Here is a 26,764-nt window from a genome sequence, read left to right as displayed (position 1 = left end):
ATTTGAAGTTGAAATTTTGCCTTTGAAACTTTGATCATTCCAAGATTTTTTTAACTGGCTGTTTTTCTTTCAGTTGCTCATTATCTGTGTTTCCCATTGATTTCCTCTCATGTTCTGTTTTTCCAAACAGTTTTCTATCATGATCTGTGTTTTTCAAGTTTTTTGTCTCATGTTCTGCATTTTCTAAGTTCTCAGGTTCTGTGTTTCTGGATGATTTTGTATGACGTTCTGATATTTCCAATGATTTTTTTGAACAAATATGGGAAACTTTTCTCTGAAATGTACTAAACTTTTTCTGGCAAAAAACACAAAACATACATTTATGGCTGGCTAAAGTTTTTTCACCCGCATATATTTTAAAACACTTGTCACATTTGAATGATTGTTTCAAACAGTTGTGTTTGTTTAAGTTTTCACTCCTGGTGAATGAAGTGCTACATTTTTCGCAGTACAAACACGAATGTCTGAAAATTGACTCGAGATTTGTACGTTTTTCCACACATGTTGCAAAAAAACCTCTTTCCATTATATGAATGGGCTCCTTGATTTCCAAGAAGATATGAACAGGTTCTTTGCCCTGAAATAAAAAAATAACAAATTCACAAATACCAAATAAACACACAGAGAAAATATTTTGTGCCAAAAATACTGAAGGTAGCTGTTTTTCTTTGTGAATTTCAGTGGCCTCCCGATTTTGTATCCCACTGATAGGCGGCATCCATCCATCGGAATGGATTGACCGAATTTCTCTACCCTAACCCTAACAAATTAAAGATCCCAGGAAAGATCATGGCAGATAATTAGCCTTTCTGTCCAAAAAATGTAAATTCTATGAATTTACCAAAAAACTTTCAGTAAATGACTTTTTTGATAATTTATTGTAATTGAATTGATTAGAAGAATGCAAAAATATTATTAATACCATTCTGAAAATGGAAAGTGACATTCAGAGAGCAGATCATGTTACAGTGGCAGCATTATTAATGAATAAGTCGAACTACCATGCAGTATCATTTTTATTTGTAATTATGATGGCATCACAATTATAACAGTGCATGTGCAATGGTATTTATCAACATTATGCAACAATACATTACCTACTTGCCTTGCCATGAGAAATACATCTAAAAGAAAAAGTAATATGTACTGTTTTGACTTCACAAATATTGAGTCTGAAAAAGGTGCACCAACAAAATTTATTTCATTTGGACTTCATTGCATCCCTAGTACACATATTAAATGAATGGCAAGCGTCCAGTATAAACAGGCGAGCATTGGGTGGCTTTGACACCATCTTAGGTTGAATTTTTTTTTTTAATTTAAAATCATTTGTTAATTTCAACTTCACTACACCAAGAGTATACCCCAAAGGAACATCCATGCCAAATATCAGCATCCTAGTACACATATTAAATGAATGGCAAGCTTCTAAATAACTTTTACCAAAAACTTTAACATTGATGTGCTCCAAAAAAGTTAAGTTCAAAACAGGTCAAGAATTTAAAACATTTGAAATTATTTTTTTAATTTCAACTTCACTACATCAATAATATACCGCCAAAGGAACCTCCATGCCAAATATCAGCATCCTAGTACACATATTAAATGAATGGCAAGCTTCTAAATAACGCACCAAAACTTTAACATTTTCACGCTCACGATGACGCTCACACCAGGGGTATCGCAAAAGCTCTCTGTTCTTCGAATAGGTGAGCTAAAAACAGCATATCGACATTGGGAAAATGATCGATTCAAAGAATGGTGCAAGAGTCGTACACAAAGATACGGATTTTTAAATGGTGCAAACCGCTTCAATATTTGGTGTGGCCTTCTTTCTATGAGTCTGTCAAAAATGAAGAACCACCTTTCAAACCCACGAGTTTCATTCGTTTCCAGTTTGTTGTTTATTGCGCACCACTCCGTCCCAATTCCATGTCCAGGCGATGCATGACGTCATTCACAGGCACCAAGGAAGGCAGTACTCATTTTTTACTCTGATTATTACTTTCAAAATCGAACATTTTTAAAGTATTGTTACGGTTGTGGAAATTCGCATTACACCATAAAGGGTCCTCAGGTGAGATATATCGGTAAGTTCATGTGTAGTTAGCCCAAACCCGTTGTATAGAGGGAATATATGTGATCCATTCGGGCTGCGACGCTTCAGTTAGCTGTTTTTCTTTGGCTATTGTTAATTTGGTGCAAGAACAACAACGAACATCACCACAACCAACATCTCACGATCACGCCATTCACTACATGACGCCACCTTCCACAACTACGCTACCACATCTTCGCCACTCGCCATTCAACGAGCACCGTGCGGGCGCGTGCAAGAACAAAAACCAACAATGCCTGTGGGGTTTTCCCGCCTAATTTCCCCGCCTGATGCTTCCGCCTGAATCCCCCCCCCCACCACGCTTGGTGTGAAGGGGAGGGGTGCGGCAGCTCGCTCCCGATTGGTGGATGCACGGCGTGAGGCGGTCGGAGTGGGGGCACGCCCCCTTCAAGAGCTTTCTGGAAACGCCTCGAAGGGAGGTGGAGACAGAAATGGGGTGGGGCAACGGGGCGGAGCCAGCCCCTACAAAAGGCATGGGCGTGGAGAGGCTCATGTGCGAGGAGGCTCTTGGTTCGTTCAAGCGATTGACAAAAGGCGTGGGTGGACGTGAAGGTCGACGAGAACGTCGTTCCCTTTCCTGTTCCCTTGTCCCTGAAGGGGAATTGTGGAGAGTTGTGGTGATCGTCCCTGGTCAGAGGTTCTGTTCGTTCGTCCGAGCTCTCGAGCGGACCACACGAGCGACACGCGGCACGAGCTCGCGGACCATGCCGGAGGTACTCGGAGTTACGGTCGCCAAGGACTCGACGCGCTCAGGGAAGTTGCGACTTCCATTTCTTTGGGGTTTGTGTAAATGTGTGTGTGTGGCACCAGTCTTGAAAAGTGGAACTGTTTAAGTGTTGTAATAATTATATTCGGTTGTAGCTCTGCATTGTGTCCTTGCTTTTATATGTGCATTGCTGTATGGCTGTGAATAGGTGCTTGTCTGTGTGTGAAATAAATGTGCATTGTGTGAACTGTTTCCCGTTTCGTTGCGTCTTTTCTCCCCTTATTGAAAGCTCCATTTTGCATCACGTAAGGGATTGATAGTGGGTTTAAAACACCCGGTAATTAATCAAAACCATCAAGGCTGACGATAACTCTGCTCGAATATCCCTGTAATACGGAACGAACCGCTTAAGCGGTTCGTGTCTGGAGTCGGCCTGTGGCGTGGTCCCATCCCTCGGCAGATTACCCGCGCGGGTACTTAGGTATATCGACATTCGGCGATTCACCCTATTTCGAGCGAGTAGACTGCGGACTGGGTGGTGGTGGGGTTAAGCCCCCACCCGTGACTGGTTTCTGGCCGTAGTCCCAGGAGGGTCACGACTAAATAGTCCGTCCAGTGGGCGACGCAGTCGCGATTCGAGTTACGTGGCCGATCGCACGCCGGCGGGCGCAAATTCGCAACAGTACAGTCATGCACCACTTAACGACGGGGTTATGTTCTGAGAAACGCATCGTTAAGCGACGTCGTCGTTGTGCGAACATTATTTTTTTTTTCATTTTCGTTTTCGAACATCGTACTTACACAAACATAGACACCTAAGCTATATGCTGTAGCCTATTGCTCCTCGGATACAAACCTGTACAGCATGTTACTGTACTGAATACTGTCGGCAATTGTAACACACATCCAAAAGACAGAACACACGTTAGATTTACCTTTGTGCAGTTCATGACGGCCATCAGTGTGGTTAGCAGCAGCTTACAACCTCCTCTCGCATCGATTATAGAAAGTTGAATAAATAGCGTTTGGATTTTATAAATACGTAATCATTGCATCGATGTTATGATTTACAAATGAATAAACGAGCACCTGTCAATTGTGATATATATATATTTTCGGAACAGTGCGATTGTTTTAACAACATAAAAAGCTTCACTGAAAATAAATTAGTTTTAATTGACGAACAACAACGATTTATTCGTGGAATTCTTCAATTCAAAGGTAATTTACTTGCTAGAAGGTAAACGTGGAAACTGCTTCAGTTTGAAAGCCGATTTCCTTGAATCCCGATTTAGCACGACCCTGCTTTTTTCGCGATGACATTTTTTGGACCTCAACGATCGCATTATAACAGGGCCACACTGTCGTTGTTTATTATCATTATGAGGTATTATGTTCTGTAGAGTGTACATAATTGTATGTGCTATTTTTATACGAGGCTACATCACTCGGTGATAGGAATTTTTCAGCTACATATTTTTTTTCATTTTTTTTTTTTTTTTTTTTTCAGAGCTGGCCGACCTGTCGTATATGCGATCCGTCGTTGCCCGGAACGTCGTTAAGCGGCGCATGACTGTATATTGGTTCATCCATTTTGTTATTCTGTCTGTCTGTCTGTCTGTCGCCTACAGGTCACAATTTTAAACCAATCTTCACAAAACTTCACCATCTGGTAGAGTTTGTCACAAGGAAGAAGCCTATTGTTTTTGAGGTCAAAAAGTCAACATAGGCCAAAGGTCAGCAACTTAGGTGGGATTTATAAAATCCTCAATTTTCATCCGATTGACTTGAAATTCGAAGAAGATGAATATTTCAAGTCACTGAATTCAATCAGCCAATTATTTTGGAGGTCAACATCGACTAAAAGGACAACAGAGGCCACACTTCTAAAATTATCAATTTTCATCCGATTGACTTGAAATTTGAAGATTTGGTCATTGAATTCAACCATAACTTATTGTTGAGGTCAAATTTGTTTATGGATCTTACAAATATCGTGCTCTGCACGACGTCTTATTCTTGTTTGTTATCTTGCCAAAACAAAGTTTTTGCAAGATATGTTAGTCAGCTTGTATGTTTTTTTTTATTTTTTTATTATTATTTTTTGTTTGTTTGTTTGTCTGTAATCACGTATAAAAAAATTCTGCAGAGCCCAGTTATCATCGGAAATTTTTGTAACTTCGCATATCAGAGGCCTATAGAGGTCCCTTTCAGTGCACAAAATTTTGAAGGTCAAGGTCACTGTCGCAAATCAGGGGAGTCGACGAAACCCTTATTTTTTCAGTAATTTTGATCGGATAGTCTTCAAACTTCATGGGAATATAGTTCATGGTCTGGCGCTCAGCTGATTAATTTTTGGTGGTGATTGGCCTTGACCTTCATATGTTTGTTTGTTTTTTTTGGTCTGTAATCACGTATAAATCACTCTGCAGAGCACATTTGTCATTGGAAATTTTTGTAACTTCGCATATCAGAGGCCTATAGAGGTTCCTTTCAGCGTATAAAAATTTGAAGGTCAAGGTCAAAGGTCAAGGTTACTTTGTCGCAAATCAGGGGAGTCGATGAAACCCTTATTTTTTGAGTAATTTTGATCGGATCGTCTTCAAACTTCATGGGAATATAGTTCATGGTCTGGCGCTCAGCTGATTAATTTTTGGTGGCGATTGGCCTTGACCTTCATGGTTAGCGCCTGAGGTCAAACATATTTGACCCCAAGGTCAAATTTTCAAGTTTTAGGAACCATATCGTGTAGTACCTCAAATTTAACACCTCGATGAGTGCTTTCTAGATATATCAAGCTTGAGACATTATGACGTCATTTGGTGACGTTATGAAGCAAAAGCATATTTTTCATGGTTACTCTGTAGAACGATTCTCATCGGAATCTCTCGTAGGCAGATATTCAAGGAGTCGCTCCTGGTGGATAGCAGCTCTGTTCACCTCAATGTGACCTTAAAGAAGTCACACGTAGTCACCTTTTGGCAAGATACAGGTCACCCTGCGGGTGACATTGGTTTATTTGTTTGTTTGTTTGTCCGGGTGATATCTCAGCCATCCTTTGAGTTAGGAAACTGAAATTTGAGGACAAAAGTGAAGATGTGCTTTAACAAAAAAAAAAATGTTTATTTTTTGATTAATCAATTAATTGCTTTATTACTTCATCATTATCGATTTATTAATCCCTTATATATTTTCTTTCTCAACTGGGCAATATCTCAGGCACCTTTTGAGCTCGGAAGCTGATATTTGGGCACGACAGTGAACAAGTGATTTGGCTATAAAGGGTATTTTGATTTATTAATCAATCAATTCTTCATTTTTCGATTACTTACTTAATTTTCAAAAAGTTATAGGTTCGGATGAAATAGTGGTGGTTTTGGTGTGCTATTAGCCAATTGATTAAGAAATTAATTATTTTACAATGATTATTTATTTTAATTATGCAATTATCGCACACATCTCCCTCCCAATTCCATCTCAATGTGCTGCACAGCAACATCGCCAGGCGCCAAAGGCACCCCGGCAATTATGCACATTGGAGAATTTGTTACCTTCGCCACCAAAGGTGAAGGAGGTTATGTTTTCACCCCTTTCTGTCTGTCTCTTTGTCTGTATACATTGTCGAGGCTCGTATGAAAGCAAACCCACAATGCACAGCAAGGAGGGGCATGAGGCAAGAGGGGCGGGAGAGGGAAGGACAAAACAGTGGGGAACAGAGACATTAGGAGATCTGTGGAAGGGAGAGGGATGGGGCGGGGAACACGGGGTATACAACATGGACATTACAGGGACTTTCAGGAAGGAATCAGGGAATTTGAAGGAGGTGGGTTTGGGGTGGATTAACGGGGGTAGAAAAGATCATGGTTTTGGATGGGGGAAAATAAGAGGTGGTGGTGAACAGCTGTTTTGAAGGCCTGGAGAGAGTGTGGGAGTTTATTCCAAAGGCAGGAAAAAAGAGGAATGAAAGAGTGAAGGTGAGCAGTGATTCGTGATTTTGGTATTTTACCAGAAGGGGGTTGTTGGCAAACCTTGAGCGCCCTGTGGAAATATTGTGGGGACGTATCACAGACAAAGCAGGGGGCATGAGACCAGAGAGGAGAAGGAAGAAGACAGAAAGACCACCGACCTGCCTGCAGTGAGAGAGTGAGAGGCCCAAAGACTCAACCTCATTGTGTGAGATACCAATGATCCGAAATGCCTTGGCTTCCACAGCATGAAACCGAGAAAGGTGAGAGGCAGGAGCACCAGCCAAGAGGGGAGAGCAGTACTCCATCAGGCTGCAGATGAAAGCTTTGTATGTGGTCAGCAGCTCAGGTGGGCCGAGGAAGGACTTTGCACGATGGAGGATTCCTAGTCGGCGACTGGCTTTGGTTGGAAATGGGGCTTTCCCAGGAAAGATCATGGCAGATAGTGATATGAGACCCAGAAGCTTGAATGAAAGGACTTCTTCCAGAGGATTGTTTTGAAAGTAGATTGGGGGGGGGTTCTAAACGGTCCTTTCGGAGAGACATAGTGAGTGTGAGATTTATCAGGAATGAAAGATATGTTCCACATGTTAGACCAGTTTGTGATTTTACCCAGATCTGCAGAGAGTGAAGAAGCTGCAGGTTGTCGGTCTGACAGATGACAGATGGTATGACAGAGGGTGGGGTCATCAGCAAAGGGATAAAGAGGATATTCCAGAGAGTCGGACAGATTGTTGATAAAAACCAGAAAAAGAACAGGGCCCAGAACGCTGCCTTGAGGAACTCTAGCCTGGACAGGAAGAGGGAATGAGAGAACTCCATTTAGGGCGACATGTTGACTGCGACAGGAGAGGAAGTCTGCGAGCATTGAGTGGAGATGGCCTTGGATACCATGGGAAGAGAGTTTGGTGAGCAGGGCTGGGTGCCAGACCGTGTCAAAAGCACACGATATGTCCAGGGATATGGCTCTGATTTCAATATATGGCATTGAGGACCTCCATCCATTGTTGGGAGAGCAGAAGCAGCATATACAGGGTAGAGTGGCCTGGTCTGAAACCAAATTGATGATCGGAAATCAAGCCATTGGAGAAGAGGAAGGATTTCATGTCTGAAGCTGAAATGAGAGCGAGAGATGAACCTTCAGAGTTTAGGCTTTATTCCATTTGATTGGAGCCGCTTCTGTGGGCACACCAGGAAATACAGGTTCAGCTAGGAGTACATAAGCAGTAACGTATACATGTGCAGTTAACCATTGCAGACTAAATCCGCGTAAGCACGGAGTTCGATATAATCTCCATTCTCACCAGTCAATGAGCACCTTCAGTTAACGAGCATCAAGTGGACAGCCGATGTCAATAGCAATGCCCCGGGGACAATCACTCGTGCCGCAGAGACATCCCCTTATACGCGAGACGCACAACATGTGATCCCGCGTCATGTCCCTCGATTCACGTTAATTCACCACATTCTCCCCACCTTTAAAATGTAACTCGGGGCCCATCTTACACACCATGATTGCTTTAGCACTATAGGAGTATACATTTCAAGCAACGCGGACTAATAGATCTACAGAAGCATACATGCCAAGCAGTGATTATTTTGAGTTGTAGGAGCATGGAAATGAGCATCGATATATGATATAATGGGCATATAGGAGCATGAGCAGCGAGAATGCCGATAATCCCCTTTACAGATTGAGTCGTCGAGGGGCCTTATTCGTCGACCTCTCCGGGAGTAAACGGCAGTTTCACTTGAGGGAGACTCCCGATCCTCTTGGTGAGCCTCGACTTGTGCCGGGGATGACTCCTCGATCGCTCTCGGGTGGAACGCGGCAGCCCCGTCGCCTGGCGGAGTTCCTGGGGGGGGGAAATGTCAGAAGGAGGAGTGCCAGAAGGTGGTGTACCGGCGGGAGGAGTACCTGAGGGAGCCAGATGGCGAACCGACACAGTGGTCTCCCTGCCATCCGGGAGCCTGACATGAGCATACTCTGGATTAGTGTCAATGAGTTCGACCCCCTCCACCAGGGGTTCATACTTGCTTTGTCGCACCGGCGTTTCATGAACACTGTACCGGGGGTGGGCCAGCCAGTTGGGCACCGTTTGACCGTCAACATAACGTCGTTGGTGAGTAAACATACGTTCGTGAGGAGTGGCATTGGTGGACGTGCAGAGCAAAGAGCGTATGGAATTCAGAGCGTCAGGAAGAGTAACCTCCCATCGCTCGGGGCCCAGTCCTCTCGATTTCAGCGCCAGAGTTACGGCTTTCCAAATTACTCCATTATACCGTTCCACCTGCCCGTTTCCCTGTGGGTTGTAACCCGTCGTTCGACTAGTTGCTATGCCGTGCTCTAATAGGAATTGTTTTAGCCCGGCCGACATGAAACACGGCCCTCTGTCTGAATGTATGTACGAAGGTCTCCCAAACATAGCGAAGAGGTCAGAGAGACATTTTACGACAGTGCCCGAGGTCATATCCGAGCACGGAAACGCGAAAGGGAACCTTGAATATTCATCAACAACGGTGAATATGTATCTGTTGTCTGTTTCGGTCGGTAGGGGCCCTTTGAAGTCGATGTTTAGTCTCTCGAAGGGGAAGTAGCCTTGATCAGTCTGCCAGAAGCCGCGCCATAGAATCTGGGTTTTAGTTCAGCACAAACAGGGCATGAAGCATTCATTTGTTTAATATCTTCAACAGAATAGGGAAGATTTTGTCTCCATCCGGAATGTGCCATCCTGGTTACCCCTGGGTGGCACAGAGACACATGGAGGTCTTGCAAAGCCTGACTGATTGTTGCCGAACTGTAGACCCGGGAGAAGGTATCTGCAGCAGGGTTTTCTTTCCCGGGCCGGTAAACAATGTCGTACCTGTAGCAAGCTAGGTCTATCCGCCATCTCATAATTTTTTCATTCTTAATTTTCCCGTTATTTTTCCCATCAAACATGAAAGCCACGGATCGTTGGTCCGTAACGAGCGTGAAGTGGTTTCCCAGTAAATAATGTCTCCATTTACGCAGCGCTTCGACGATGGCGTACGCCTCCTTCTCTATTGCCGAGTGTCTCTGCTCGCTCTAGAGAGAGTTCTCGAGAAGAAAGCGACCGGCCGCCCAGACTGATTAAGTGTAGCAGCTATCGCGTGATTTGAAGCGTCGGTCTCCACCACGAAGGGCACCGAGCTGTCGATCGATAAAACCACGGACTTACTGATATCATCCCTTGAGATCGTGGAAAGCTTTTACGACAGCGGCATCTGGTGGAAAGTTTTTGCAATGCACTAGGGATGTATTTTCTCGGAGTATTGCGAAATCCATCTTGCATAGTAAGCGAACATCCCGATCACCCGGCGCATTGTTTGCAAGTCCTGAGGTGGTGGAAGCTCACGGAGCGGGCGCAACCGCTCAGGATCAGGCTTAATTGTGCCGTCGGCTATTGTGTGTAGCCGAGAAGGTCAATTGACCTTGCCGAGAATACGCATTTCTCGTAGTTGAGAGTCAGATTATATTTTCCAGCAATGCTCAAGAATCTGTCCAGATTCCTATCATGTTCCCTCTGATCCCTACCGCACACTGTGACATTATCCACGTAAACAAAAGTGTCTTCGAGGTTTTCATCTGAGATTATGTCGTCCATAACCCGTTGGAAGCAAGCTACCCCATTCGTGACACCGAAAGGTATCCTTCTGAACTGGTAGAGGCGCCGCCCTGCCTGGAATGCAGTGTACGGTTTGTCTTCCTCTCGGATGGGAATTTGATGATAGGCGCTTCGCAAGTCGATGGTACTGAATACCTTATAATTGGCCACACGTTCGACCATCTCATCTATGCGCGGCAGGGGGTAGGCGTCGAGTTGGGTGAAGCGATTGACCGTTTGGGAATAATCGACAACCATCCGTTTCTTATGGTTCTGACTGCTGGTTACTAACACCTGTGCGCGCCATGGCGAATCGCTCGGTTCTATAATTCCCTCCTCCAGTAATCGCTTGGTTTCCGGCGATGAAATTCATGTCAGCAGTGGTATATCGCCGCGATTTGATCGCTATCGGTTTGCAGACCGGCGACAAGTTAGCGAACAGCTGGGGGGACGTCACCTCCGCGGTGGTCAACGCATTTAAAATTAGACGAGGCTTGCTTCCTCCAAAGGGTATTTCGGCACGCTCGTGTGCTGCTTGAGGACATTATGACCCAGAATTACGTCTGCGCACAAATCACGAAGCACCAGCACCTTTACATCCCGATGCGTGTACCCTTTACGTCCAATTCAACATTGCAGTACCCTCGTACGCGGGATTGTAGTGAGGTGGCGGCCATGCATACCGTATTGTCAGTCGGGTGGATTACCCATTTCCTGCCCTTCACTAGCGAGCTGTTGACGAAACTTTCAGAGCTACCGGTATCAATCAGTGCCTCAGCCAGATGCCCGTTAGTCGTACGTTGATGATAGCCTTGGATAGATTCCCCGGGAGGCTGCCGTCAATTTATTTTGCGAGTAGAGAGCCGCAGAAGTGGGTTTATTCCTCCTTAGAGTAGATTTACATACCCTGGCATAATGCCCTTTCTTGTCGCAATTCATGCATGTGGCATCTCTGGCGGGACATTTTTGACGAGGATGCCTTTTGTACCCACAAAGAAGCATTTACCGACCGGAGCAGTTGCTGAGGAGTTTGAAGAGGTCTGGGTATCCGGCTCCTCGGGTGTTTCTCCATCCCTCATGTCTGGCTGTGTCTGTGCCAGTGGGGTTCCTTGGGTTCCCATCGTAGCAGCGTTCATGAGCAGCATCGGTGTCCCAAATGACTCAGATTGCTGCTGAGCCGTATCCATCGCTCGAGCCTGATCGACTACCTTGTCAAGAGTGGGTTGCGCTTTCTCTAGTAAGCGTTGCCGTATGTGGGCTGATCTGAGTCCTTGGATGAATGCCTCCCGGGTCGCTTCCTTTCGGTGTTCCTCGGCGCTTACCGCCCGGAAGCTGCAGTCTTTTCCCAGCTGATTCAGAGCTTGCAGGAACTGATCGATTGTCTCCCGGCTGCTTGCTTGCGTGTGTTGAGAAGATGTCGTATGTATACCTCGTTCTTGGGCTTCACGTAGAGCGCCTGCAGCACGTCGATCGCTGCTTCGTAAGTGTCGCACCCCGAGAAGAGCCTGTACACGCCGGGCGAGACACGATTCACGAGAGCGGCAAATTTGTCAGCTCCCTCCGCGATGATGGTCAGATAGTGTGAGAAGGAGCAGAACCAATGTGACCATTTCATTTCTGCGTCAGTCGCGTTCGGGTCTGCGTCGAACCTCTCTGGTTTGTAGATCTTGTCCATCTTTGGTTGAGAGAGCCGAGAAAATCAAATGGAATAAATTGAAATGAGAGCGAGAGATGAACCTTCAGAGTTTAGGCTTTATTCCATTTGATTGGAGCCGCTTCTGTGGGCACACCAGGAAATACAGGTTCAGCTCGGAGTACATAAGCAGTAACGTATACATGTGCAGTTAACCATTGCAGACTAAATCCGCGTAAGCACGGAGTTCGATATAATCTCCATTCTCACCAGTCAATGAGCACCTTCAGTTAACGAGCATCAAGTGGACAGCCGATGTCAATAGCAATGCCCCGGGGACAATCACTCGTGCCGCAGAGACATCCCCTTATACGCGAGACGCACAACATGTGATCCCGCGTCATGTCCCTCGATTCACGTTAATTCACCACAGAAGCGATGATGGATTCCATTACCTTGCTGATGATTCGGAGAAGGCTGATTGGTCTGTAGCTGCAGGAATCTGTTTTTGCACCTTTTTTGTGCAGGGCAGTAATGTTTGCTGATTTCCAAGCAGATGGCAGATGACCTTGAGCAAATGAGAGGGTGAATAGAACAGAGAGAGGGCGAGCAAGAGCAGAAGAGCAGGTTTTTAGGACACGTGGGCTGATGCCATCGTGACCGGTTGCAGAATCTGAGTCGAGGTTTGACAGCAAGCTCTCCACTTTGTCAGGAGAAAAGGACACAGAGTCCAGGAACAGCTGTGTGCGACTGGGTAAGGTGGGTAGAGAAAGTGATGGGTTTCGGACACAAGATTTACATGCAAACGAGTTTCGGCATTCAGCCTTTTCACGTGCGGTATCTGCAGTGCGGCCATTTGAAGTAAGGGAGGGAATGGAGGGGGAACATACACCAGAAACAGATTTAATAAGACGACACCAGGATTTGGAGGAGGGAGAGAGGTTTGAAAGTTCACAACTTGAGATGAGAAAGATGTTGTTTTCTGGATCTCCTGAGGGTAGATACATTTATTTATTTATTTATTTATTTATTTTAATCATCGTTATTAATCATCGTCTCTGACTCCAGTGTACTATACTCTGTTTCAGCGTCGGTTCCACCGAAGCAGTTTATTGGTAAGGTTTATCCTGGGTGGTTTATCATTGCCTTCCCAGCAGCAGTCTCGGCAGGAATTTGTTCCACGGTGCCGGAGATAACTCGCTTACTCTTCGCGAAGGATGGCGTGGGATCCTAAACGTCCACCGGGAAATGACGAGACAGGACACGCAGTTTAAAACGTCCTTCTGAGGGACGGGACACACACAATGATGAATCACCCTGCCCGTGAAACACCGGGATGAGTTTTCAATATCTGGGTCGGGATTGGAACCCAGAAGAGACAGCTTCGAGACGAGTGTGCGTCCCTCTTGGCCTTCCTGCCAACCCGTAATCATATCACGTGAACATTGTTACGTCAGAAAGTGATATATATATATATATATATATATATATATATATATATATATTTTTTTTTTTTTTTAATTAAATCACGATAAACCCGGTTTTGTGTGCACGGGATTCGCACCTGTTCGACACGTCCCACGAAGCAGACTCGGGTGTTTGGCCGCAACATGCTCGCATTGACGCGACGCCACGGCGCCTCAGATACTCCGTCCATGACTGACTGAAACACCGGTCCAGTCCAAGGCCCGCTTATTGGGAAACAAACAGTGAAGAAGAACTTGAAGCACAGCCGACGAAACCAAACGTGCTGAGATAAAACTTCGCGCCAAAAAAATGCCCTCCAACCCGGAAGTAGCGTTTCCTATTCTTCTTCTTCTTCAACAACTTCTTCTTCTTCTATTCTTCTTCTTCTTCTTCTTCTTTTGAATAGCAATGGCGTCTTCAGAGCCGCGAGGATCTATATAGGCCACGCAAATTAAAATCCTTTAAACAGTACGTCATTCAGGCTCATTGCGTCGTTCGCTTGTCCCACGAGGGGAAACCAAGGCCTTCAATATTAATGGCATTTCCCGTGCTCAAAGCAGAGCGTATGTTTCCAGTTTTCCCTCCGCGGAGCTTCCTTCTGTATCCAACTTGTCCACCCCATGCATCCAATATGTCCAACTTATCCACCCCATGCATCCAATATGTCTAACTTATCCACCCCATGCATCCAATGTGTCCAACTTGTCCACCCCACACCTCCTATGTATCCAACTTATCCACCCCACACATCCTATGTATCCAACTTGTCCACCCCACACATCCTATGTATCCAACTTATCCACCCCACACATCCTATGTATCCAACTTGTCCACCCCACACATCCTATGTATCCAACTTATCCACCCCACACATCCTATGTATCCAACTTGTCCACCCCACACATCCTATGTATCCAACTTATCCACCCCACACATCCTATGTATCCAACTTGTCCACCCCACACATCCTATGTATCCAACTTATCCACCCCACACATCCTATGTATCCAACTTATCCACCCCACGCATCCAATGTATCCAACTTATCCACCCCACACATCCTATTTATCCAACTTGTCCATCCCACACACCCTATGTATCCAACTTATCCACCCCACACACCCTATGTATCCACCTTGTCCACCCCACACATCCTATGTATCCAACTTATCCACCCCACACATCCTATGTATCTAACTTGTCCACCCCACACATCCTATGTATCCAACTTATCCACCCCACACATCCAATGTATCCAACTTATCCACCCCACACATCCAATGTATCCAACTTATCCACCCCACACATCCTATGTATCCAACTTATCCACCCCACACATCCTATGTATCCAACTTATCCACCCCACACATCCTATGTATCCAACTTATCCACCCCACACATCCTATGTATTCAACTTATCCACCCCACACATCCTATGTATCCAACTTATCCACCCCACACATCCTATGTATCCAACTTATCCACCCCACACATCCTATGTATCCAACTTATCCACCCCACACATCCTATGTATCCAAGTTATCCACCCCACACATCCTATGTATTCAACTTATCCACCCCACACATCCTATGTGTCCAACTTGTCCACACCACACATCCTATGTATCCACCTTGTCCACCCCACGCATCCTATGTATCCACCTTGTCCACCCCACACATCCTATGTATCCAACTTATCCACCCCACACATCCTATGTATCCAACTTGTCCACCCCACACATCCTATGTATCCACCTTGTCCAGCCCACACATCCTATGTATCCACCTTGTCCACCCCACACATCCTATGTATCCAACTTATCCACCCCTCACATCCTATGTATCCACCTTGTCCACCCCACACATCCTATGTATCCACCTTGTCCACCCCACACATCCTATGTATCCAACTTATCCACCCCTCACATCCTATGTATCCACCTTGTCCACCCCACACATCCTATGTATCCAACTTATCCACCCCACACATCCTATGTATCCAACTTGTCCACCCCACACATCCAATGTATCCATCTTGTCCACCCCATGCATCTTCTGTGTCCAACTTGTCCACCCCACACCTCCTATGTATCCAACTTGTCCACCCCATGCATGTTTTGCGTCCTGTTTTTGTCTGTTACACAATGTACTAGCTATTCCATGAACCTCGACTATGTATCCAAAAAGTAAACGAGAAAGCATCTGAAAATGCAACTTTGAATTTGGATTCCTTCTTTTTCCGCATGTTAAACGGTACCTTTGACCCTTTGACCAAATTATTAATTTGTCTTCCCTTTATTCTCAAAGTAAAGGCTTTTTGAAAATTTGAAAACAAAAGCTGAAACTATAAAGATCTGGAAATGCAAAGCTGATTTGGACTCAAACTAAACTTGACGAGAACGACAGTTAAAAAAACAATTGTACATTTTATTAACTTGTGTTCTCCACAATCTCAAAATAAATGTTTGTTGAAAATTTGATGACAAAATCTCAATTGATAAAAAATGTTACAGCCTGGACATACACACTGAATCGATCACAATGGTAACCAAAGATTGATCATGAAACATTGATGGCTGATCTAGCACTTCACCAATTATGTCATCCTTACAATTCCGTATTCCCCATTTGGAGTAGAATGAGATGTGCCAAGTTTCAAATTTTTCCGATCACGGGTTGTGCCAAATATAATTTTTAATTTTTTTTGCGTTTAATCCAAGATGGTTGCCGTACCACATAACCTATGACGTCACAATTATCATTAAAATATTCTCCATTGTGGGGGGGGGGGGTTGCTCCTATGATGAAAATTTTGTGTCAATCATACAAGTGGTTGCTGAGAAAAAAAAAAAAAAGTTGAAAAATAATAGAGCAAAAAAAGGCCAAAAAAGGGTCGAAAAATATAAATGAAAAAAATCACTCAAACAATGACACTTGGCGAAACGGAACGACACTCGGTAAAGGACATGCCTCCGCCAGGCTGAATAGTTTACATTTTGTGTGCCATTGATAGGTCGGATGTGAATCCGGACCTTATCCAAAATCGAATCGGCTTGTTCTCATCACCGAACCAACGCATCCACCTAGTTTTGTCATAACTTGTCCACAACTTTTTGAAACACCATGCGACACATAGTTTTTGGCCCCATCTCTCAATTGTGAAGAATCACTTGAAAAACTCGGGTCTGGATCCGGATTCAGATCTTCAGAAAAATCGAATCATTTGTTGTTGTCACACACCCAACATGTTCACCAAGTTTAATCCAAATCCGTCCACAACTTTTTTGAAAATCATGCAATATAGTTTTTAGTCCCCATTTGTCAACGGTGAAGAATCACTTAAAAATTAAACAATTCTCTTATCCAGATCTAGATTCGGATCTTCACCAAAATTGAATCAATTCTTCATCGTGGCCCTCCAGACCCGTCTTCCAAGTTTCGTGTGAATCCATCTGTAACCTTTTTGAGATATTGTGCTACATATCGTTTTTGGCCCTATCTCTGAATGATGAAGAATTACTTTAACAATTCTCAGATCTGGATCCAGATTCGGATCTTCACCAAAGTTAAGCATTGCTGTCCTTGGCCAGTCAACTACACACACACAAAAATTCAAAACGATTGCTTGAAAACTGTGGCCAAAAATCGTGTGACAAACATCAGACAAACGCTGCAGACCAACATACTTAGCCAAAAAATATTTTTCACCAGGTCATAAATAATAATGAAAAAATTTTTTTGAACAAAATTATTCATTTGTCTTCTCTATATAGTCATTAAAAAGCTTTGTTGAAAATTTGATGTCAAAAGCTCAAATGGTAAAATAGACACACGGACAGACACACATGCCATATGAGAGACGGTGCACTTTGTGATGCAACATCCCACCTTGATTGATGCAAAACATCATCAGATGATCAATCAACACCCTACCTGCAAACCCAGACAAGATAGCTCAAAGGCAAGTGTGCTACCTCTGCAGCATCTTGTCTGATTCATTATACCGTGTGCACACTCCAAAATCCCCAAACCAGTCCATTTCAGTCGACTGCAGAGTGAAGGGCTCCTGCAATTATTATTGAGTGGTGCTTTGCGGACTCGTCACGCTTGCCAAGTGCAGGTTGCAGCCATTGGAAGGGAAGCCACACAAAGCAGTGGATAAAGAAGTGTTCTGGACCACGCTACCAAATAGTTAACACAACGAAACATCATCTTAAAGTCGTAACCATTGATTATATCCAGAATGTGGTGCTTCCCCATGCCATGTAATTACAGCCTGGATCTTTACTCACATCTGCAACCACTTCTTGATGGCTTGTGAGTGCGAGTTTTCACCACTCCTTGTGTTTTTACATCCCATAGATAGCTCTGCCACCGAAGGTGGACGGAGGTGATGTTCTCACGCCTGTTTGTCTGTTTGTCTGTCTGTCCGTTTGTCTGTGACAGCATATCTCAAAAAGTTGTGGATGGATTCAGACGAACTTAAGACATTGACACTTTTTGACACTAATAAATTACATAGAGGGATATTTATGTACAAGTATATCAATAATTCCTCTTCCACAAGTCTTTTCATCTAACTTTACAGCAGTCCATGATATCTGTACTCATTTCAATAGATCACAAAATAACTCATTGCTACCTCGCACATCAAACTCTGTTAATAAACTACGTTATTATATATGGGCCACGTCTTTGGAAAAGTATTGATGGAACAATAAAGGCACAGTTATCTGTGGCTCGGTTTAAGTCTTCTTATAAACCAATTTTATCTCCTATTATTAAAAAAAAGTTTCCTTTCTTACACATTGATTTGTTCTTCATTTTTTGCAACTCTTTTCACGTTATTGTTATTTCATTCTTTTTTTTTAAACTCTGTTTATTCTTGTTGTTCACAGTATTCTTCATAGTGGGGCAGATAACAGCAATTTTTGAGAGGAATCGTGCAAATGATGATACAAGTATTAAATTTGGCACATTTGTTCTCCAGGGGATTCTAATCAAATCTGCCTGATTGGCCATTTGAAAATCCAAATTAGGACTAATTGATTAGGACTAATTGACTAAGTGTGACAAGGACTAATTGATTCGGTTTTCGTGAAAATCTGAATCCGCATCTCGATTCGAGAATTTTTCAAGTGATTCTTCACCGTTGAGAGATAGGGCCAAAAAGGAAATATATCACAATATCTCAAAAGGTCAGTGATGAATTCACACGAAACTTGAAGGACAGGGTGGGAGTGCCACTCGGAAGAACCGATTCAATTTTGGTGAGGATCCGAATCTAGATCTGGATACTAGATTTATTTAATTTCTAACTGATTCTTCACCGTTGAGAGATAGTGCCAAAAAGGAAATATAGCACAATATCTCAAAAGGTCAGTGATGGATTCACACGAAACTTGAAGGACAGGGTGGGAGTGCCACTCGGAAGAACCGATTCAATTTTGGTGAGGATCCGAATCTAGATCTGGATACTAGATTTATTTAATTTCTAACTGATTCTTCACCGTTGAGAGATAGTGCCAAAAAGGAAATATAGCACAATATCTCAAAAGGTCAGTGATGGATTCACACGAAACTTGAAGGACAGGGTGGGAGTGCCACTCGGAAGAACCGATTCAATTTTGGTGAGGATCCGAATCTAGATCTGGATACCAGATTTATTTAATTTCTAACTGATTCTTCACCATTGAGAGATAGGGCCAAAAAGGAAATATAGCACAATATCTCAAAACGTCATTGATTGATTCACACAAAACTTGGTGGACCGGTTGGGAGTGCCACTAGGACAAACTGATTCGATTTTGGTGAAGATCCGAATCCAGATCTGGATACAATGATTATTTAATTTTAACTGATTCTTCACCATTGAGAGATGAGGCCAAAAACTATGTATAGCATGTTATCTCGAAAAGTTGTGGATGACTTGTGACAAAATGAGGTGGATGCATTGGTCAGGTGACAAGAACGAGCCGATTCAATTTTGGTTGAAATCCGGAATCAGATCCGACCTATCAGTGGCATACAAAATGTCAACTATTCGCCTGTCGGAGGTATGTTCTCTACGGAGTGCTGTTCCGTTTCGCCAAGTTGTCACTCTCCGAGTGATTTTTCTATTTGTTTGTTTGTTTCACTTTAGTGTTTTTATCCACAACCGCTTGGCGGATCGAGATAAAATTTTCACCATAGGAGCGACTGTTCAATAGAATGTTTTACTGATAATTATGATGTCATAGGTCACGTAGTGTGGAAGCCATGTTGGAAAAATGAGAAAAACTTTGGAGCTCTATCTCTGAAACCGCACCAAGGAAAAAGTTGAACCTTGGCACATGGCAATTACTCCTCATGGGGAATAAGTGTAATATTTATGACATCATAGGTGCCTTCGTTATTACATTATAATTGCAGATGTAGAAAGCTACATCTGATCAATATGAAAATTTTTGAAGGTCATCTGGGGATAAAATGGTCCACAGAAAGAAAAATTGATGATATCATCGGTCACATCTTTTGTCAGCCATTTTTTTTTTTTTTTTAAACCTTCAAAAATCTTCTTCTCTGAAGTGGCTGAACAGATCGAGGAGAAACTTTACACATATGACCGCCTATCCATGAGGAACAAAAGGTTCACACATACGACATCACAAGTCACATGGTTTGGCAGCCATATTGGATCGAAGAAAATATTAAATAATGTTTTCTCTGGAACTGCTTGATCAATCGATGCGGAACTTCACAATCATGATTTACTGGAGATGAGGAATACATGTTTTAAATTTAATCTTGATCAGACACATGGTTTGGCAGCTAGAATCATTTGATTGAATTTATTGATTTTAATTTAATTTATTTTAATCCCATTCTAAATTCAATTGAATAATAATAAACGTCATGGGTTAGTATCAGGTGTCCGATGAAAGAGGGTTTGCATCAAAGCGGGACGTATTGGTACCCGGTCATCACTGCTGGCAGCTATAAAGTGGTAGTTCTAATTATGTCTCTTATTAGTTACGTAACACACTAGGACACAAACACCACACAAAATACACGACACAAAACTTCATGAACACCGCACAAAATAAGTCCTGGTGAGGGTCTGCAATCTCTGATTACTCTTTTTCTTGTTACCTCTTGTAGAATTGTGACATTGCCTCTGTGTGCAGTGTTAATTCGTCCCCTTTTTCAGATTGAGTGAATGTAACTATGGTGATACAAGCAATTACACAATTGAACAACGGATTGTTGGCAGTGTTTGGATTACCACTTGACTGGCCACCTCGAAGCCACGACCTGTCAACATGTGAGAATTCCCTTTGGGACTTCATAAAAGAGATTGTTGCACAACTACAAAATTACTGATGGCCTTAAACAAGCAGTGAGGCTTATGACCCCACAAATGCTCCAGAAAATATCCCACCCAGAACATGGTGCAAAATGATTCTCTGTAATGACAATGATGGAGAACAAACGGATCGACGAGACACTTAAGGCTTGTGTTGTGTGCTGTAAAATGTGTAATAAAGTAAGAGTACTGCAAATGTATGTGGCATAACCTGGAGAACCAAAACACATGTATGTGGAAGGTCGGTGGTCTTTCTGTCTTCGACTGTCTCCTCTGCTGCCTTGCCCCCCCCACCCCCCCCCCGCTCTGTCTGTGATCTGTCCCCACCCCATATTTCCGCAGGGTGCTCAAGGTCCGCCAGCAACCCCCTTCTGGTAAAACTACCAAAATCAAGAATCACTGCTCACCTTCATTCTTTCATTCCTCTGTTTTTTCCCACCTTTGGAACAAACTCCCACACTCTCTTCAATCCCACTTTTCCCTCTAGGTCTTCAAAACAGCTGTTTACCACCATCTCGTATCTTCCCCCATCCAAAATCATGATCTTTTCTTCCACGTTCCATAAAGACCATCTCTGGACCAAGCTAAATGCCAGTAATAAAGGAGGGATTCTCTTTAATTTTGTTTCCGCTTGTCTGCATTTAAGTCTCATGTGTATTTAAGTCTCATAGATAAGGTGGTCGATTTAGACTTTCGTTTACTTCACATATTATTACATTCTGAATTTTTGTCCTTTGTAAATATTTGTCTATTTTCATAAAATTCCCGTGCTTATTAGCAACTTGCTGTGTCCGTGTATTTGTCGTGGGGTTCGAGTATAAACCCGCCTGTGCTGTACTTCCCCGTGCCTTCGTCGCTCCGCCATTGCGGCCTGCCCCTCCTGTGCTATCCTGATGAGGGCAAGTAAGCCCGAAATCCAGATCGGTGGTTCCCTTTGATGTTTAACTGATGTTGACCACATAATATTTGTCTGTCAAGCAGTCACTGGGCCGAGGCCTCTGTGTTGGAGGTGACGCCTTGGTGAAGGACTGTTTTTAATGGGGATCGGGAGAATACTCGTAACACTCCACATGTTTCGATATATATATATATATATATATATATATATATATATATATATATATATATATATATATATATATATATATATATTGTTACGGATTTTTTAATCCGGTCTGATGAATGCATCCACACATCCAGGTCCTCAGACAGTTATTTCCTTAAATGCATGTTCAGATTAGCCCCATCCCCTTGTCTAATGGGATCTTAAATGTGATGCGTTGAGAGGGGTAAACGATAGATCCCCTCTCTTATGTGAAGCTTTTTTTTATTTACGACAGACACGTTCACACACATTTCTTTCATGAGCTCTGAAGCCGCCCTCATTTTTCTTCAGCAACATTCCTTCGCGAGCTCTGACGCCCACGTTTTTTGAGAGCGCACGGGTCGTCATGGTAACCGTGTCCCAGTGAGGTGGGGTGAGCTTGGGCGTGAGCGTGGCACCCCCACGGAGACGGCCTGAAGATATAAAAAGACGTTCTGTGAGGAGAGACGTTCGGAGAGGAAAAGGCGAAAGAGGGACGTTCTGAAGCGAGAGAGACGTTCTGTGAGGAGATACGTTTTGAGAGTGGGGAAAAAGCGAAAGCGATACGTTCTGAAGAGAAAGAGATACATTCTGAGATAATAAAAAAAGCGTGAACGAAAGAGGTACGAGAGAGAAGCGAGCAAGAAGCGGGTGTAGGCACGCAAAAGAGGAGAAGGAAGCGTGCGTGTGGGTGTCTGGCTAGCGCCAACAGTGAGACGGTTCATCCTGCCCAGAGGTTCGGCAAGCGAGCGTGTGGACTGGCGTTCAAGGCTGCCCCGCGAGAGGGTGCACGGCAAAGCTGGGTGCTGGCGATGGACCTGACACACACGGACGCATTTCAGAACATTTTTGCTTCACGGACGACTTTCTGGTGAGTGAGACGATTCTCCCCCTCCCTTCCCCCTGAATGGTCCGTTGGGTACCCTTGTCTGTGTTTAGCTGTGAGTCAACCCCCGTTAAACTTCTGCTCTTTGTCTCTTTCCTGGCATTTTGATTGATTTTGCTTTGAAATTCTATATTTACCTCAGAAAAATAAAAGGTTCTTTTTATTTATTTATTTTATTATTAATAAATTCTTTATCGATTTCCAACCTGTCCGTGTTTGTCCTTTCCTTCTATTGGTCGAGCATTGTTCGAACCGAGATAGACTGGGAGGTAATTACCACAGATTTGACCAAAAAATCGTCGGCACGCACCAGGGTTAAAACGCTCGGCCGCCCTAATTAAAATATAATCAGATAATATTGGTGCTTTGCCAAGGACGCGCTCTCTGCTCGGGTAACCACGTGACCTCAAGTTAAACGGAATAATTAGATGGTGGACGCTGGAACTCCTGGTTGACTGGGTTGCATTCGTGGTTTTAAAACAACCCACTGTACCACAACGTTAATTGTGAGTGGTGGCCCCAGATTCGGCTCTACCGAGGACAACCGGGGATTAATCCCCCTGAGTGACAAGCTGGTGTCTCGGTACCCGTGTCTGCAACAATATACATATACGTACATATATACATTGACATATATTATGCAACACATTACAGGCGCCAGCAGGCACACACCGGAGGAAACTAGAGATAGCACAGAAAGAAGTCTCGCAGTTGAGGTGTAAGCGACCTTGTTGTACCTGGCAGTCGATGGACCAATGCAACCCAATCGCTTGGGAGGGGGGAGGAGGGTAGAAAACTTGGATGTCTATGGTTTGTGAGTGGGAGGTGCAAAATGTTATGCAATGTGATGCAGAAGAGGAAGCGTGAAGAGGTGCGAATTGGTATACAGTGGATGAGACAGCAGATGGGAGAGAAAGATGTGCGAGAGATAGCTTAACGGGGCGTGTAAGCGAGTCTGCAAATGTGTTATTAATGATGATGACTGTGGAACGCCTTGGGAGCCGAGCTCCAATGACCCGGTAACGACCCGGAAACGACACGGCAATGACTCAGCACTGCTCGACTGGCTTGTTCTCGTGCTTCCCTCTCAGCTTGGCTTTCGTTCAGAAAGACTGGTGGACGACGCTTGGCTCAGAAAAGACTCTGGACCCAAAGGACGAAGGACCCTGATTCGCTCTGTTTTTATCGAGCCCAGGATGAAGGAAGAGCCAGAATTCGGATCAAGAGACCCTGGAGGAATTTCCACACATCCCCATTGGAGCGTAGACGTGAACCCGAGAAGTAGCCCTGCCCCACCAGACTCCGGAGCCAAAAATGGCTTCAGTCGCTCTCAGGCTCAGTCACACAACGGAGCTCCATCATTTCTATGGGGTACGGGTTTTCGGGAGCACTCTCCGGACACGACCGTGCACTGGACTCCACCCAAACGCTGTTAGCAAATCACCAGAGCTACGCAGTCGTCACCGGATGAATCCGAGTGTACACTCGCACTTTCAGCTGCATGCCGAAGTAGTCTGGTTCGCAGGCACCTGCTATGTTCCCCATTTCCTGGCATCCCTAATGACTGTTGTGAGCTTCCAGGTGGGGGAAGCGCTGTGAAGTCTGCGGTAAAGTTGTTGAAGCATTGTGGTTGAGACCATTGCGGTGATGAGGTTGAAGTGGTTGATAGCGGTTATGGCATTTGCAGTGAAGAGGTCAGGCATAGGTTATTGTTGGGATTTTTGGTAAGTGACATAGCGATCATGGTGAGCCTTATAGCAGTGTGGTGAGGGTCTGAAGTGAGGCATCGGTTGGTTAATGGTGCGCCATTTGAACGGGGGAAACGGCACGTGTATGCAAATGAGGATGAATTGTTATTCGTTACTCCTGCTCCGCAGGTAACGTCACTGATCTGGTATGTGTGCATACATGGCAGGGTTTGTGTGTGAAAAGTAAATAAAATAAGTGAAAGAATAGGGGGATTGAACACCTACCTAAAAGCCCTACGCAACGCATCTTGTCCCATTTACCCACAAGACATATGGAAGGGCTAACTGAATGAATACTAACGAGATAACTGTCTCCGGATCACTATATGTTGGCTTTACATAACCGTAACAGTATATCCGAAACGTACCAGGGTACATGATAATTGGGTGGGGGGGGGGGGTTGTGGGAAGTGGGGGGTAACAGGACTTTGTAATCACCCTGTATAGTACAGTACATTTCACTATGTGCGAAGTTGATTTTGTGATCTCTTGCTTTCGGGTCTCATCGTCACTTGACAGTGGTAATTCCACAGGGTTTCCGCAAATTTCACGGGATTGAGTTTGACAGGCATCTGTGACGGGCCATTATAAAATCACTTGGTGTGTCAAAGCTTTTGTAGCTTCATGAAAGGTAATATTAAATGACCCCCAACCCCTTTCCTTTGTGGGTGTTGCAAAGTTATTAGTGGGTGTTTTAGGACCCCACAAAAAACAAATACACCAGACAACACTAGGTACCTCTGCTAGTCGTTGATAAACGTCATCCAGCCGAGCACAATAATGGCTGAAGCAATTACAATGATTTCAATGGAAGGAAGCGACACACTCTTTGAGGTAATTAATGTACCCGTACCGGAACATTAAAAAAAATTTATCCGACTTAAAAATCATACAATCTCAATACACCACAACATGTTGAACATCATCAATGCATGTGTAGAGTGAGAAACTCTCCCATAAGGTCTCTGTCATGGATTACAAGGCCAAGAGAGCTTCTGCTCTCCCATCAATGGATGGAGGTCCTCAATGCCAGACAGGAAATCCGAGCCGTATCCCTGGACATATCACGTGCTTTTGACACAGTCTGGCACCCTGCCCTACTCACCAAACTCTCTTCCCATGGTATTCAAGGCCATCTCCACTCATGGCTCGCAGACTTCCTCTCCTGTCGCAGTCAACGTGTGGCCCTAAATGGAGTTCTTTCATCCCCTCTTCCTGTGCAGGCTGGAGTTCCTCAAGGTAGCGTTCTGGGCCCTGTTCTTTTTCTGGTTTTCATCAATGATCTCTCGGACTCTCTGGAAAATCCTCTATTTCTCTTTGCCGACGACTCCACCCTCTGCCGTACCATCTGTCATCCCTCAGACCGGCAAGCAGCAGCTTCTTCACTCACTGCAGATCTGGATAAAATCACAAACTGGTCCAACACGTGGAACATGTCTTTCAATCCAGACAAATCTCACACTCTCACTATGTCTCTTCGAAAGGACCGTTTACAAAACCCCCCCATCCACTTTCTCAACAATCCTCTGGAAGAAGACTTTTCTTTCAAGCTTCTAGGTCTCACTATCTGCCATGACCTTTCCTGGGAAAGTCACATTTCCAACCTCGCCTCAAAAGCCAGTCGCCGACTGGGAATCCTCCGTCGTGCTAAGTCCTTCCTCGGCCCTCTTGAGCTCCTGACCACTTACAAAGCTTTTGTCCGTAGCCTGATGGAGTACTGCTCTCCCCTCTGGGCTGGTGCTCCTTCCTCCCACCTTTCTCGGCTTCACGCTGTCGAAACCAGGGCATTTAAGATCATCGGCATCTCCCGCAATGAAGCTGAGTCTTTGGTCCTCTCACTCAATCACCGCAGGTTGGTCGGTGGTCTTTCTGTCTTCTACCGACTCCTCTCCAGCCTTGCCCCTCCTGCTCTCTCTGCGATTTGTCCCCACCACATTTCCACAGGGCGCTCAAGGTCCGCCAACAACCCCCTTCTGGTAAAACTACCAAAATCACGAATCACTGCTCATCTTCACTCTTTCATCCCTCTTTTTTCCCGCCTTTGGAATAAACTTCCTCACTCTATTCTTTCCCATTCTTCCCTCCAGGCTTTCAAAACAGCTGTTCACCACCACCTCTTATCTTCCCCCATCCAAATCCTCGATCTTTTCTACCCCCGATAATCCACCCAAGCCCACTTCCTTCA

At 44.3% G+C, this 26,764-nt stretch overlaps 1 protein-coding gene across 2 annotated transcripts in view; it reads right to left on the bottom strand.

Moving 5' to 3' along the window:
- The window catches only part of RPA3 (replication protein A3), a 29,549-nt gene extending 15,661 nt beyond the window's left edge, over positions 1–13,888 (bottom strand). The window contains exon 1 of one of the 2 annotated variants that reach the window (XM_085851672.1): positions 13,614–13,888. In XM_085851672.1, the coding sequence (XP_085707798.1) occupies positions 13,614–13,706 (93 nt within the window). In that variant the 5' untranslated portion in view covers positions 13,707–13,888. The remainder of the gene's footprint in view (positions 1–13,613) is intronic. The other variant, XM_085851671.1, reaches the window with a different exon arrangement.
- Positions 13,889–26,764: the final 12,876 nt, after the last annotated feature.

This window comes from Eptatretus burgeri, chromosome 13 (genome assembly GCF_056783735.1).
Source record: "Eptatretus burgeri isolate ZD-2024b chromosome 13, Ebu_testis_v1, whole genome shotgun sequence".
Classification (NCBI taxonomy): Eukaryota; Metazoa; Chordata; class Myxini; order Myxiniformes; family Myxinidae; genus Eptatretus; species Eptatretus burgeri.
This window is presented reverse-complemented; position numbering and strand designations above follow the sequence as displayed.